We start from the raw sequence: 15,464 nt of genomic DNA, 5'->3' as shown, positions 1-15,464 counted from the left end.
CTCTGCTTACTGCAAGCTCTGCCTCCCGGGTTCACACCATTCTCCTGCCTCAGCCTCCCGAGTAGCTGGGACTACAGGTGCCCACTACCGCGCCCGGCTAATTTTTGTATTTTTAGTAGAGACGGGGTTTCACCATGTTAGCCAGGATGGTCTCGATCTCCTGACCTCATGATCCGCCCGTCTTGGCCTCCCAAAGTGCTGGGGTTACAGGCGTGAGCCACCACGCCCGGCCAAAATTTTTAATACCTCAAAGTCATCAATGCAAATCAATCAAAGGGGGTTACACCTAGGAAGGGGCACTCTAACGCTTTGGTCACATGAGCCCTTAAGGGAACAGGCTTAGCTACTACTGCAAAAGCAGACACTAGAGCGAGACCACTTTACTCTATCGATAACCCAGAAGGGAGAATAAGGCCACTTCCATTACTGATGCCAGTACAGAAGAGAGGAAGGTACCCAGGGCAAGACTGGCAGTTACACCTTCCCTAAGTTCCACTGGTACAAAGATTTAAGCACTTACTAGTCTTTATAGATACTTTCATGGGATGGACTGAAACCTACTCCACCAAAACAGAAAAGGCACAAGTGCCTCTTAAAAGAAATCTTTCCCCGATTTGGGTTACCTAAGTCACTCCAAAGCAACAATGGCTCCTCCTTTGTTGCCAAAATAACCCAGCAAGCCACTACCACTCTCGGAGTAAGTGATCATTTACATGCTTCCTGGAGACCTCCGTCCTCAAGAGAGCCAGAAAAAGCTAATCATAAAGACGACTCTGGTGAAGCTCTGGCAAGAGACCTCCGAGTTCTTATTAAAGTGATTGCCTCTAGCGTTCCTCCAAGTAAGAGCGGCTCCCAAGACCAATCTCCAACCCAGCCCCTTTGAAATATAATATGGTCCTTTTGAGTCTTCACAGAGATGCCTTGTTACAAGGCATTAGGAAAATAGACCAGTGGAGATCCTGCCTCTGAGGCAGCTCAAATTCTTCTGGGGACTCATTTTATTAGTCAGTCTGCTCCAGATATTAAGAGAAAGTTACAAAAACTGGCTGTAAGTCCCCAGGCACCAACGAAAGAGCTACTTAATGTAGGCTTCAAGGTCTTCTATAACGAGACAGAGTAGAAGAGGCTAAAAAGTGAAAGAGGGAAGAGGCAAGAGACATACACCAGGCCTCTGATTATTGGCCCTCGCTATCAGAGAGAACAAGCCACCGTGTCCAGACCAAGCCCCAATCTGGGGACACCTGCTACACTTAAAACCAGGACACTGGCCCCAAAACTGCCAGGCCAAGGAGCAAAATGCCCAAAAGTCCACTCCACCTAGACCATATCCACAGTGCAGAGATGCCAGTCACCAGAAGCGGGACCGTCCCCAACTCCAGAGGGAGAGAGGAGCCTCCAGTTCCCTGATGGCCCTGACTAAAGACCGAGAAGCCCGAAGGCTAACACCGGCTGTCATTCAGTCCCCGTTACCACAGAGGAACCCAGTGACCCTGGACGTGGCAGGTGTAGCTAATTTTCTATTACATACAGAGACCAGCCTGTCAGTCCTTACTTACCTTTTGCCCTTGACCCTAGTAGGCCAAACACTGCACTGCCACAGGAATTGATGAAAAACCCGGAACAGATACTTCACCCAACCTTTTTTTTTTTTTTGGAGTCTTGCTCTGTCTTTTGTAGAGACGGGGTTTCACCAGGTTGCCCAGGCTGGTCTCAAACTCTTGGACTCAAGGGATCTGCCTTTCTTAGCCTCTGAAAGTGCTGGGATTACAGGTGTGAGTCCCTATGCCCAGCCTAGAGGACAGTTTCCTTTTTTTTTTTGAGATGGAGTCTCGTTCTGTCACCCAGGCTGGAGTGCAGTGGCACGATCTCTGCTCATCTGCTCACTGCAAACTCCACCTCCTGGGTTCATGCCATTCTCCTGCCTCAGCCTCCTGAGTAGCTGGGACTACAGGTGCCTGCCACCACACCTGGCTAATTTTTTGTATTTTTAGTAGAGACAGGGTTTCATCATGTTGGCCAGGATGGTCTTGATTTCCTGACCTTGTGATCCTCCTGCCTTGGCCTCCTAAAGTGCTTGGATTACAGGTGTGAGCCACCGCGCCCAGCCACCCAATCTTTAATTTGCAGACTCGAGGACTTGAATGCCTAACTCCCTTGTTGGGGAAAGCTTCCTACCCTCGTCGGGGGCTTCCTTAAAACCAATGAAAGCAACTGAATCCCTTCTCATAGGAGCACTCTCAGTAGCCCAGCTGACTAGCATAACACACCACAGTCCAGAGAATCCAGGACATTGCCAGCTGGGTGCATCTCTCTAGGATAAAAATTGTTTCCCTTATGTTTCCACAGGACTCTTCATCAACAACTAAAGATCAAAAATCCTTTTGTAAGTCTATAGAAGACCTAACATTCATTTTCAAGAAAAGACACCAACACCCCAAATAAAGAGATTAAGATTACTTTAACGTAAGATAGTCCCATCTCAGGTCTCCTATTTGTAGGAGCTCTTTTTGTTCTTCTGCTTGCTGAATAATGATGTGATGCTTCATTCTGCTACCTTTCATGGGACCTAAAATAGCCATCTTATTACTACTGACCTTTGGTCCTTGCTTTTTAAGCTCCATGTAAAGTCTGTGTCTTCTAGGTTACAATTCCACGTCAGAGTGATAGTTATGCAAGGATTTCAACTTATCCCAGAGAAGGATATGACCCCTATCACTTTAAATCAAGCAGGAAGAGGCTTTTGCGGGCCCTGGTCCTGTCTCAGCATGAAGCAGCTCCAGAAAAAATGACCCAGCCCTCCACAATTCATAAGAACATGGACCCAAAGTCTCCGAGGGGGAAAATGAGGTCGGTTAGATAGGGTGGTCACAGCCTCCTTTAAAGGGCAATGAACTTGCCAGATTGATGGAGAGAACAAACCGCCCACTGGTGCATGAACTACATCCGGCTCCTGGTCAGAACATCCTGCAGCAAAGAGGATGAACAGTAGAAGGGAAAATCCCCAAATTCACACAAGTACAGAAACCCATGATTAGAGTGTCCTTGGAATGACCTATGCTCATTTTAATGCTAAAAAACACACCCCTGGGTTAAGAATTAAAATGCTAATAAGACATGTGACTTGGTGTACTAGCATGCACACGCACATCCGCGAGATCCCGCAACATGCTTAACAGTAACGCCCATTCCCACTCCTTTAAGAATAATTGTGTAAATCTCCCATCAAGGGAAGCTCCTCAATGCCAGACAGAGCTATCTCAACGTACGTGTTTGTGTGTGTGTGTGTGTGTGTGTGTTAGAGATGGGGGTTTGCTCTTTGGCTAGGCTGGAACGCAGTGACACGATCTAGGCTCACCGCAACCTCTGCCTACACCTCCCAGGCTCAAGTAATGCTCTCACCTCAGCCTCCCAAATAGTTGGGGCTGCAGGTAAACACCACCACGCCCGGCTTTTTTTTTTTTTTTTTTTTTTTTTTTTTTGAGACCGAGTCTTGCTCTGTCGCTCAGGCTGGAGTGCAGTGGTACGATCTCGGCTCATTGCAACTTCCACCTCCCTGGTTCAAGCAATTCCCCTGCCTCAGCCTCTGGAGCAGCTAGGATTACAGGCGCATGCCAACCACCACACCCGGCTCATTTTTTTGTAATTTTAGTAGAGACGGGGCTTCACCACGTTGGCCAGACTGGTCTGGAACTCCTGACCTCAAGCAATCCACCCTCCTCGGCCTCCGAAAATGCTGGGATTACCGGCGTGAACCACCGCGCCCGGCCCACGCCAGGCTAATTTTTGTATTTTTGTATTTTTGGTAGAGACGGGGTCTCGCCATGTCGCCCGGGCAGGTCTCTCACTCCTGGGCTGAAGCAATGGTCCCCTCTCAGCCTCCCAAAGTGCTAGATTATAGGCATGAGGCACCGTGCTGGGCCACTCTCTCACCATCTTGGCAAATGCAGGCCACGAGCGCGCGTGTCCCCGGCCTACCTGGGGGCAGGAGCTTCCGCCAGCCAGCTCCGCGCACGTGGATGCGCACGTGGGGAGCGGGCAGGAAGAGGGTGCCACGTGAGGGCTAACAGGAAGCGGGTGCCACGTGAGGGCTAACAGGAAGAGGGTGCGCACGTGGAGAGCGGGCAGGAAGAGGGTGCCACGTGAGGGCTAACAGGAAGCGGGTGCCACGTGAGGGCTAACAGGAAGAGGGTGCGCACGTGGCCGCCAACCTCGGCGGCGGCGGCCGCGCGCGGGCCCCTTGGGTTGGAGCCGGAACTCAATCCCCAGAACCGGATCTTTGGCAACGTTGGCGGCCCCTGGACTTACGTAGGCAGCTCTTGGGGTCCTCCCACCGCGCCGCCTGGGGAGCCTGCTCCTGCTTTCTTTCCCGGCTAGCCGGCCCCGTCCTCCCAGGCCGTGCGAATTCCAGCCACCCTCCTTCGCCCCCGGCCCCGGAGCCCTGCCCTTCCCGCCCTCCGTGGCCAAGGCTGCCAGGTGCGGGCCTCGCTCCACAACTCAGGAGGCAGGATCGGCGGCTCCATTTTACAGGTGAGGAAACTGAGGCCGAGGAACCGCAGGGGCCCGTGGTGGGCGCTCAGAGAGCCCTCGACTTCCCTGGGACTCCCGGCTGGTCCAGGCCCTGCGGGTCGGCCCCAGCGTCCGCCGGGCTGCTCTGTCGCTTTTCAGGTTCCTGCAACCCTGCGTGGCTCAGGTTCCACGTGAGCGGGGCCCTGCTCTCCACAGGCCGGCCTTGGTGGGGTGGAACTTTCCTTCGATTGATTTGAGAACTGGTGTATGCTTTGGTTGATGTGGTCTGTTTTGTTTTGATTTTTAATGTTCCCCAGAGTGCAAAGGGCAGCTGGTGTTTTCTTTCCAGAAAGGCTTTCTGTTCCCGGCCCCTGCCCAGTTTGATGGATGTGGAGTTTATGACGCTGGAGACCGTTTTACTTTTTTTTGTGTGGGTAGAACTCATCTCCTTTCATCTTTCGAATTGTGAGCTCAGTCCTTGCTGACCGGAGCCGCTGCCCTCGCCAGCATTCCCAGGCTATTAAATATTTGTTTAAAAGGATGGATTTAAAACTTGATGTTAGGAATAAGGCATCTTGAAAAAGCAGTATTCGCAAAAACAGCACCGTTGTAATAGTCTGAATTCATTTTGGCTCTTTTGACATCAGAGCCCAAAGCATGTGGGATTCCGTAATTATTTGGCCTCATGGCTACACTTTAAAACAAATTATTTTATTTTTCTTTTAGTCAGGAAAGTAAAAGAGCAAAAAAAAAAAAAAAAAAAAAACCATGTTGAAATCTCACTGCGAGGCCGCGAGGGAGGATGAGGGAGGCGGGGAGGGCGGCTGAACGCTAAAGGCTGGGGCTGGGGTTTGCAGGACTTGGGGAGACAGGAGCCCAGGCGGAGGGATGTGCTGGACAGAGGGGTCGCCATCTGTGGGCTGCATTGTAGAATGAACATGGCCAAGGCAAGGAGTTGAGCAACAAGATATATTTAAGTCCTGAACCTGGAAAGAATGTGAGATGGAGGAGGAACAGGTCCTGGCTGGCGGGTACTGGGCCCCAGGAGGGAAAGAGAGGACAAAGTAAAGTTCAGATGCTAACGCTATCCCCTGTTTGACTGGGGGGCCTTCACATCCCCTCCCACGCTGTCAGGACACGTCCTGTAGGCACTGGAGCAGGTCACACCAACCAGAATGATGGGTTTCCATCCATTCCGGGATGCATTTTTGCTCGCATTTTAACAGCTCTGAAGTTGGGCTGGGTCCCACAGTTTGTGTCTTTTTTTGTGTCATGGTTCACTTGACAAGCTTTTGTCAGTCTTAGTGGCACAGAAAGTCACAGTGCCTTAAACCCAGCAGCATCTTAGGGGTGATGAAGGAGTCAGCCATGGCCTGAGTCCAGTAACTGCAGGCAGGACCCAGAGTGGGAGACGCCTCAGCCTGCATCCTTGTGTTGTTGAGGTCTTGGTCTTTGAAAGTGCTTGTTTCAAGGCATGTGAGGGAGGGAGGGGATTGGCAAAAGCCTGAAACAACAGAGACACAAATGAAAACCGTGTTACTTTGTGGTTGGGAAAGAGAAGACACAGCTGGCCGCTGCTTCTCCCTTCCAGGTGAAATTGGAATGCTGTATAACCACTGGTAGATAGCACCTTTGAGTGAAAGGCGTTTTGCAGCAGCTAGAATCAGCTGCCCACTGAGCAGGCAGCCCTGGCCCAAGAGCCTGCTGGGCAGCCAGCCAGTCTGAATACACTGATTGGGCCAGTGAGCCCCAGGCTTTATCATCCCCTGGAGTGTTAGTGAGCCCTGGGTCTATCCCATGACAGAAACGTCCTGCTGCCAGTAAGCTCCTCTGGGGCAGAGACCACCTTTTCCCCATCCTTGAGGTCCCAGTGCTCAGCATACTGCCTGACACATAGGAGATGCTAAATTGGGGTTTGTTGAGCGGGAACTGTATTGAACAGGTGGGGCAAATTGTCTTCCTGGTGGCGGAGTGGAAGTTTTCATGTACCACTTCGGCCGGGTGCGGTGGCTCACACCTGTAATCCCAGCACTTTGGGAGGCCGAAGCGGGTGGACCATGAGGTCAGGAGATGAAGATCAGCCTGGCCAACATGGTGAAACCCCATCGCTACTAAAAATACAAAAACTTAGCTGGGCGCGGTGGCACGTGCCTGTAATCTGAGCTTCTCAGGAGGCTTAGGCAGGAGAATCGCTTGAACCCGGGAGGCAGAGGTTGCAGTGAACCGAGATCATGCTTTTGCACTCTAGCCTGGACAATAAGTGAAGCTGTCTTGGAAAAAAAAAGAATATTCATAGCAGATTTATTCATAATACCTTGAAATGAAGTAACCCAAATGCTCATCAACAGCAAAGTGGATAGGGGGGCGGAGCAAGATGGCCAAATAGGAGCAGCTCCAGTCTCCAACTCCCAGCGCGAGCGACACAGAAGACCGGTGATTTCTGCATTTTCAACTGAGGTACTGGGTTCATCTCACTGGGGAGTGCCGGACGATCGGTGCTGGTCAGCTGCTGCAGCCCGACCAGCGAGAGCTGAAGCAGGGCGAGGCATTGCCTCACCTGGGAAGCGCAAGGGGGAAGGGAGTCCCTTTTCCTAGCCAGGGGAACTGAGACACACAACACCTGGAAAATCGGGTAACTCCCACCCCAATACTGCGCTTTAAGCAAACAGGCACACCAGGAGATCATATCCCACACCTGGCTGAGAGGGTCCCACACCCACGGAGCCTCCCTCATTGCTAGCGCAGCAGTCTGTGATCTACCGGCAAGGCAGCAGCGAGGCTGGGGGAGGGGCGCCCGCCATTGCTGAGGCTTAAGTAGGTAAACAGAGCTGCTGGGAAGCTCGAACTGGGTGGAGCTCACAGCAGCTCAAGGAAACCTGCCTGTCTCTGTAGACTCCACCTCTGGGGACAGGGCACAGTAAACTAAACAAACGCAGCAGACACCTCTGCAGACGCAAACGACTCTGTCTGACAGCTTTGAAGAGAGCAGTGGATCTCCCAACACGGAGGTTGAGATCTGAGAAGGGACAGACTCCCTGCTCAAGTGGGTCCCTGATCCCTGAGTAGCCTAACTGGGAGACATCCCCCACTAGGGGCAGTCTGACACCCCACACCTCACAGGGAGGAGTACACCCCTGAGAGGAAGCTTCCAAAGCAAGAATCAGACAGGTACACTCGCTGTTCAGAAATATTCTATCTTCTGCAGCCTCTGCTGCTGATACCCAGGCAAACAGGGTCTGGAGTGGACCTCAAGCAATCTCCAACAGACCTACAGCTGAGGGTCCTGACTGTTAGAAGGAAAACTATCAAACAGGAAGGACACCTACACCAAAACCCCATCAGTACATCACCATCATCAAAGACCAGAGGCAGATAAAACCACAAAGATGGGGAAAAAGCAGGGCAGAAAAGCTGGAAATTCAAAAAATAAGAGCGCATCTCCCCCGGCAAAGGAGAGCAGCTCATCGCCAGCAACGGATCAAAGCTGGACGGAGAATGACTTTGACGAGATGAGAGAAGAAGGCTTCAGTCCATCAAATTTCTCAGAGCTAAAGGAGGAATTACGTACCCAGCGCAAAGAAACTAAAAATCTTGAAAAAAAAGTGGAAGAATTGATGGCTAGAGTAATTAATGCAGAGAAGGTCCTAAACGAAATGAAAGAGATGAAAACTATGACACGAGAAATACGTGACAAATGCACAAGCTTCAGTAACCGACTCGATCAACTGGAAGAAAGAGTATCAGCGATTGAGGATCAAATGAATGAAATGAAGCGAGAAGAGAAACCAAAAGAACAAAGAAGAAAAAGAAATGAACAAAGCCTACAAGAAGTATGGGATTATGTAAAAAGACCAAATCTACGTCTGATTGGGGTGCCTGAAAGTGAGGGGGAAAATGGAACCAAGTTGGAAAACACTCTTCAGGATATCATCCAGGAGAACTTCCCCAACCTAGTAGGGCAGGCCAACATTCAAATCCAGGAAATACAGAGAACGCCACAAAGATACTCCTCAAGAAGAGCAACTCCAAGACACATAATTGCCAGATTCACCAAAGTTGAAATGAAGGAAAAAATCTTAAGGGCAGCCAGAGAGAAAGGTCGGGTTACCCACAAAGGGAAGCCCATCAGACTAACAGCAGATCTCACAGCAGAAACTCTACAAGCCAGAAGAGAGTGGGGGCCAATATTCAACATTCTTTTTTTTTTTTTTTTGAGACGGAGTCTCACTCCCCCTTGCTGGAGTGCAGTGGCCGGATCTCAGCTCACTGCAAGCTCCGCCTCCCGGGTTCAGGCCATTCTCCTGCCTCAGCCTCCCGAGTAGCTGGGACTACAGGCGCCCGCCACCTCGCCCGGCTAGTTTTTTTGTATTTTTTAGTAGAGACGGGGTTTCACTGTGTTAGCCAGGATGGTCTCGATCTCCTGACCTCGTGATCCACCCGTCTCGGCCTCCCAAAGTGCTGGGATTACAGGCTTGAGCCACCGCGCCCGGCCTCAACATTCTTAAAGAAAAGAATTTTAAACCCAGAATTTCATATCCAGCCAAACTAAGTTTCATAAGTGAAGGAGAAATAAAATCCTTTACAGATAAGCAAATGCTTAGAGATTTTGTCACCACTAGGCCTGCCTTACAAGAGACCCTGAAGGAAGCACTAAACATGGAAAGGAACAACCGGTACCAGCCATTGCAAAAACATGCCAAAATGTAAAGACCATTGAGGCTAGGAAGAAACTGCATCAACTAACGAGCAAAATAACCAGTTAATATCATAATGGCAGGATCAAGTTCACACATAACAATATTAACCTTAAATGTAAATGGACTAAATGCTCCAATTAAAAGACACAGACTGGCAAACTGGATAAAGAGTCAAGACCCATCAGTCTTCTGTATTCAGGAGACCCATCTCACACGCAGAGACATACATAGGCTCAAAATAAAGGGATGGAGGAAGATTTACCAAGCAAATGGAGAACAAAAAAAAGCAGGGGTTGCAATACTAGTCTCTGATAAAACAGACTTTAAACCATCAAAGATCAAAAGAGACAAAGAAGGCCATTACATAATGGTAAAGGGATCAATTCAACAGGAAGAGCTAACTATCCTAAATATATATGCACCCAATACAGGAGCACCCAGATTCATAAAGCAAGTCCTTAGAGACTTACAAAGAGACTTAGACTCCCACACAATAATAATGGGAGACTTTAACACCCCACTGTCAACATTAGACAGATCAACGAGACAGAAGGTTAACAAGGATATTTAGGACTTGAACTCAGCTCTGCACCAAGCGAACCTAACAGACATCTACAGAACTCTCCACCCCAAATCAACAGAATATACATTCTTCTCAGCACCACATCATACTTACTCCAAAATTGACCACGTAATTGGAAGTAAAGCACTCCTCAGCAAATGTACAAGAACAGAAATTATAACAAACTGTCTCTCAGACCACAGTGCAATCAAACTAGAACTCAGGACTAAGAAACTCAATCAAAACCGCTCAACTACATGGAAACTGAACAACCTGCTCCTGAATGACTACTGGGTACATAACGAAATGAAGGCAGAAATAAAGATGTTCTTTGAAACCAATGAGAACAAAGATACAACATACCAGAATCTCTGGGACACATTTAAAGCAGTGTGTAGAGGGAAATTTATAGCATTAAATGCCCACAAGAGAAAGCAGGAAAGATCTAAAATTGACACTCTAACATCACAATTAAAAGAACTAGAGAAGCAAGAGCAAACACATTCGAAAGCTAGCAGAAGGCAAGAAATAACTAAGATCAGAGCAGAACTGAAGGAGATAGAGACACAAAAAACTCTCCAAAAAATCAATGAATCCAGGAGTTGGTTTTTTGAAAAGATCAACAAAATGGATAGACTGCTAGCAAGACTAATAAAGAAGAAAAGAGAGAAGAATCAAATCGACGCAATTAAAAATGATAAAGGGGATATCACCACCGACCCCACAGAAATACAAACTACCATCAGAGAATACTATAAACACCTCTACGCAAATAAACTGGAAAATCTAGAAGAAATGGATAATTTCCAGGACACTTACACTCTTCCAAGACTAAACCAGGAAGAAGTTGAATCCCTGAATAGACCAATAGCAGGCTCTGAAATTGAGGCAACAATTAATAGCCTACCAACCAAAAAAAGTCCAGGACCAGATGGATTCACAGCTGAATTCTACCAGAGGTACAAGGAGGAGTTGGTACCATTCCTTCTGAAACTATTCCAATCAATAGAAAAAGAGGGAGTCCTCCCTAACTCATTTTATGAGGCCAACATCATCCTGATACCAAAGCCTGGCAGAGACACAACAAAAAAAGAGAATTTTAGACCAATATCCCTGATGAACATCGATGCAAAAATCCTCAATAAAATACTGGCAAACCGGATTCAGCAACACATCAAAAAGCTTATCCACCATGATCAAGTGGGCTTCATCCCTGAGATGCAAGGCTGGTTCAACATTCGCAAATCAATAAACATAATCCAGCATATAAACAGAACCAAAGACAAGAACCACATGATTATCTCAATTTATGCAGAAAAGGCTTTTGACAAAATTCAACAGCCCTTCATGCTAAAAACGCTCAATAAATTAGGTATTGATGGAACGTACCTCAAAATAATAAGAGCTATTTATGACAAACCCACAGCCAATATCATACTGAATGGGCAAAAACTGGAAAAATTCCCTTTGAAAACTGGCACAAGACAGGGATGCCCTCTCTCACCACTCCTATTCAACATATTGTTGGAAGTTCTACCTAGGGCAATCAGGCAAGAGAAATAAATCAAGGGTATTCAGTTAGGAAAAGAAGAAGTCAAATTGTCCCTGTTTGCAGATGGCATGATTGTATATTTAGAAAACCCCATTGTCTCAGCCCAAAATCTCCTTAAGCTAATAAGCAACTTCAGCAAAGTCTCAGGATACAAAATTAATGTGCAAAAATCACAAGCATTCTTATACACCAGTAACAGACAAACAGAGAGCCAAATCAGGAATGAACTTCCATTCACAATTGCTTCAAAGAGAATGAAATACCTAGGAATCCAACTTACAAGGGATGTAAAGGACCTCTTCAAGGAGAACTACAAACCACTGCTCAGTGAAATAAAAGAGGACACAAACAAATGGAAGAACATACCATGCTCATGGATAGGAAGAATCAATATCGTGAAAATGGCCATACTGCCCAAGGTAATTTATAGATTCAATGCCATCCCCATCAAGCTACCAATGAGTTTCTTCACAGAATTGGAAAAAACTGCTTTAAAGTTCATATGGAACCAAAAAAGAGCCCGCATCGCCAAGACAATCCTAAGTCAAAAGAACAAAGCTGGAGGCATCACGCTACCTGACTTCAAACTATACTACAAGGCTACAGTAACCAAAACAGCATGGTACTGGTACCAAAACAGAGATATAGACCAATGGAACAGAACAGAGTCCTCAGAAATAATACCACACATCTACAGCCATTTGATCTTTGACAAACCTGAGAGAAACAAGAAATGGGGAAAGGATTCCCTATTTAATAAATGGTGCTGGGAAAATTGGCTAGCCATAAGTAGAAAGCTGAAACTGGATCCTTTCCTTACTCCTTATACGAAAATTAATTCAAGATGGATTAGAGACTTAAATGTTAGACCTAATACCATAAAAATCCTAGAGGAAAACCTAGGTAGTACCATTCAGGACATAGGCATGGGCAAAGACTTCATGTCTAAAACACCAAAAGCAACGGCAGCAAAAGCCAAAATTGACAAATGGGATCTCATTAAACTAAAGAGCTTCTGCACAGCAAAAGAAACTACCATCAGAGTGAACAGGCAACCTACAGAATGGGAGAAAATTTTTGCAATCTACTCATCTGACAAAGGGCTAATATCCAGAACCTACAAAGAACTCAAACAAATTTACAAGAAAAAAACAAACAACTCCATCAAAAAGTGGGCAAAGGATATGAACAGACATTTCTCAAAAGAAGACATTCATACAGCCAACAGACACATGAAAAAATGCTCATCATCACTGGCCATCAGAGAAATGCAAATCAAAACCACAATGAGATACCATCTCACACCAGTTAGAATGGCAATCATTAAAAAGTCAGGAAACAACAGGTGCTGGAGAGGATGTGGAGAAATAGGAACACTTTTACACTGTTGGTGGGATTGTAAACTAGTTCAACCATTATGGAAAACAGTATGGCGATTCCTCAAGGATCTAGAACTAGATGTACCATATGACCCAGCCATCCCATTACTGGGTATATACCCAAAGGATTATAAATTATGCTGCTATAAAGACACATGCACACGTATGTTTATTGCAGCACTATTCACAATAGCAAAGACTTGGAATCAACCCAAATGTCCATCAGTGACAGATTGGATTAAGAAAATGTGGCACATATACACCATGGAATACTATGCAGCCATAAAAAAGGATGAGTTTGAGTCCTTTGTAGGGACTTGGATGCAGCTGGAATCCATCATTCTTAGCAAACTATCACAAGAACAGAAAACCAAACACCGCATGTTCTCACTCATAGGTGGGAACTGAACAATGAGATCACTCGGACTCAGGAAGGGGAACATCACACACCGGGGCCTATCATGGGGAGGGGGGAGGGGGGAGGGATTGCATTGGGAGTTATACCTGATGTAAATGACGAGTTGATGGGTGCAGCACAGCAACATGGCACAAGTATACATATGTAACCTGCACGTTATGCACATGTACCCTACAACTTAAAGTATAATAATAATAAATAAATTTAAAAAAAACAGCAAAATGGATAAATAAGTAGTAGTTACGCATATGATGAAATATTATATAGTAATAAAAATTACTGAACTGCTACATAAACTATTACAGGCATATAGCATGCCACAACATACATGTAGCAGTAGTTCATGTAGCATGTTGCATGCTACATGTGGATGAATTTCACAGGCATAATGTTGAACAAAATATATGCAAAAGTGTATAAAATTTATGATTTAGCTGGGTGCAATGGCTCACACCTGTAATGCCAGTACTTTGTTAGGCCAAGGCAAGCGGATCACCTGAGCCCAGGAGTTTGAGACCAGCATGGGCAACACAATGAAACTGTTTCTACAGAAAAATATAAAAATTAGCTGGGCATGGTGGCACATACCTGTAGTCATAGTTACTCAGGAGGCTGAAGCAGGAGGATTTTTTGACCCCAGGAGGTTGAGGCTGCAGCAAGCCGTGATCACGCCACCCAAGTCTGGGCAACAGAGCGAGACTATGTCTCAAAAATATATATATATGATTTTACGTATGTGAAGTTCAAGAGCAGGCAAAATAATTGATGGTGATAGAGGCAGAGTAGTGTTATATTTAGGGTTATTGACTGGAGGAGGTACTTCTAGAATGTAAGAAATAAGCAATATCTTGATCTGGGTCATGGTTACCATATGTACGTATATGCATATATATGTACACACACACATTTATACTAAATGTACATATATGTACATAAAAATCAATCACGCTGAACACTTAAGATTTGTGCATTTAGAGCCAGGCATGGTGGCTCATGGAATCCCAGCACTTTGGGAGGCTGGGGCAGGAGGATTGTTTGAGCCCAGGAGTTCAAGACCAACCTGGGCAAGGTAGCAAGAACCCTGTCTCCACAAAAATATTAGCCAGGCATGGTGGTGTGTGCCTGTAGTCCTGGCTGCTCAGGAGGCTGAGGCAGGAGGATTGCTTCAGCTCATGAGTTGAAGGTAGCAGGGAGCTATGACGATAATAGTATACTCCAGTCTATGTGACAGAGAGAGACTGTATCTCTAAAATAAAATAAATTAGATTGGGTACAGTGGCTCACGCCTGTAATCGCAGTACTTTGGGAAGCCAAGGCAGGAGGATTGCTTAAGCCTGGGAGTTCAGGACCGTCCTGGGCAACATAGCAAGAACTCTTTGTCTCTACCAAAAAAAAAAAAAGTAAAATGAGCTGGGCGTGGTGGTGTAAACCTGTAGTCCTAGCTACTCAGGAGGCTGAGGCAGGAGGATTGCTTGGGCCCAGGAGTTCAAGGTTGCAAAGAGCTGTGATCACGAAACTGCACTTCAGTCTACGTGACAGAGACAGCCTCTGTCTCTAAAATAAATACATAAATAAATTAGGCCAGGTGCAGTGGCTCATGCCTGTAATCCCAGCACTTTGGGAGGCTGAGGCGGGTGGATTGCTTGAGTTCAGGAGTTGGAGACCAGCCTGGGTGATATGGTGGAACCCCATCTCTACAAAAAATACAACTGGGCATGGTGGTGCACACCTGTTGTCCCAGCTACTTGGGAGGCTGGGGTGGGAGGATGACTTGAGGCTGGGAGGCAGAAGTTGCAGAGCCAAGATTGCACCATTATACTCCAGCTTGGGGAACACAGCCAGACCCTGTCTCTAAAATAAAATAATAATTATTATATATATATTTAAAAGTGCATATATTATATGAATATATATGTACTGTAAGTTATACATCAGTAAAAAAGTGAAGAATGTATCTTGTGTGGATTATAGATCCAAATGTGAAATATAAAATAATAAAAATTCTCAAAGCTGGCATATGAGAATATGTACATGATTTTGGAATAAAGGAAGGTTTTTTTCTTTTTTTTGAGACAGGGTCATACTGTGTTGCCCAGGCTGGAGTGCAGTAGTGCAGTCCCAGCTCACTGCAGCCTTGACCTCCTGGACTCAGGTGATCCTCCCACTCAGCCTCCCAAGTAGCTGATACTGCAGGTGCGCCACACCATGCCCAGCTAATTTTTTTTTTTTTTTTTTTTTTTGAGACCGAGTCTCGCTCTGTCACCCAGGCTGGAGTGCAGTGGTGCAGTCTCACTCACTGCAAGCTCCGCCTCCTGGGTTCACGCCATTCTCCTGCCTCAGCCTCCTGAGT

General features: G+C 46.6%; 1 protein-coding gene across 7 annotated transcripts in view; it reads left to right on the top strand.

Moving 5' to 3' along the window:
- Positions 1-4,394: 4,394 nt before the first annotated feature.
- Positions 4,395-15,464, top strand: part of FAM178B (family with sequence similarity 178 member B) — a 122,767-nt gene continuing 111,697 nt past the window's right edge. For 3 of the 7 annotated variants that reach the window (XM_077958810.1, XM_077958811.1, XM_077958809.1), the window contains exon 1: positions 6,806-6,963. In XM_077958810.1, the coding sequence (XP_077814936.1) occupies positions 6,841-6,963 (123 nt within the window). In that variant the 5' untranslated portion in view covers positions 6,806-6,840. Of the gene's footprint in view, positions 4,528-6,805; positions 6,964-15,464 lie in introns of those variants that run through there. The other 4 variants (XM_028832190.2, XM_028832188.2, XM_077958812.1 and 1 more) reach the window with 2 other exon arrangements.

Source organism: Macaca mulatta, chromosome 13 (assembly GCF_049350105.2).
Source record: "Macaca mulatta isolate MMU2019108-1 chromosome 13, T2T-MMU8v2.0, whole genome shotgun sequence".
Taxonomy (NCBI): domain Eukaryota; kingdom Metazoa; phylum Chordata; class Mammalia; order Primates; family Cercopithecidae; genus Macaca; species Macaca mulatta.
Note: the sequence above shows the minus strand (reverse complement) of the source record. Positions and strands in the feature narration are given on the sequence as shown.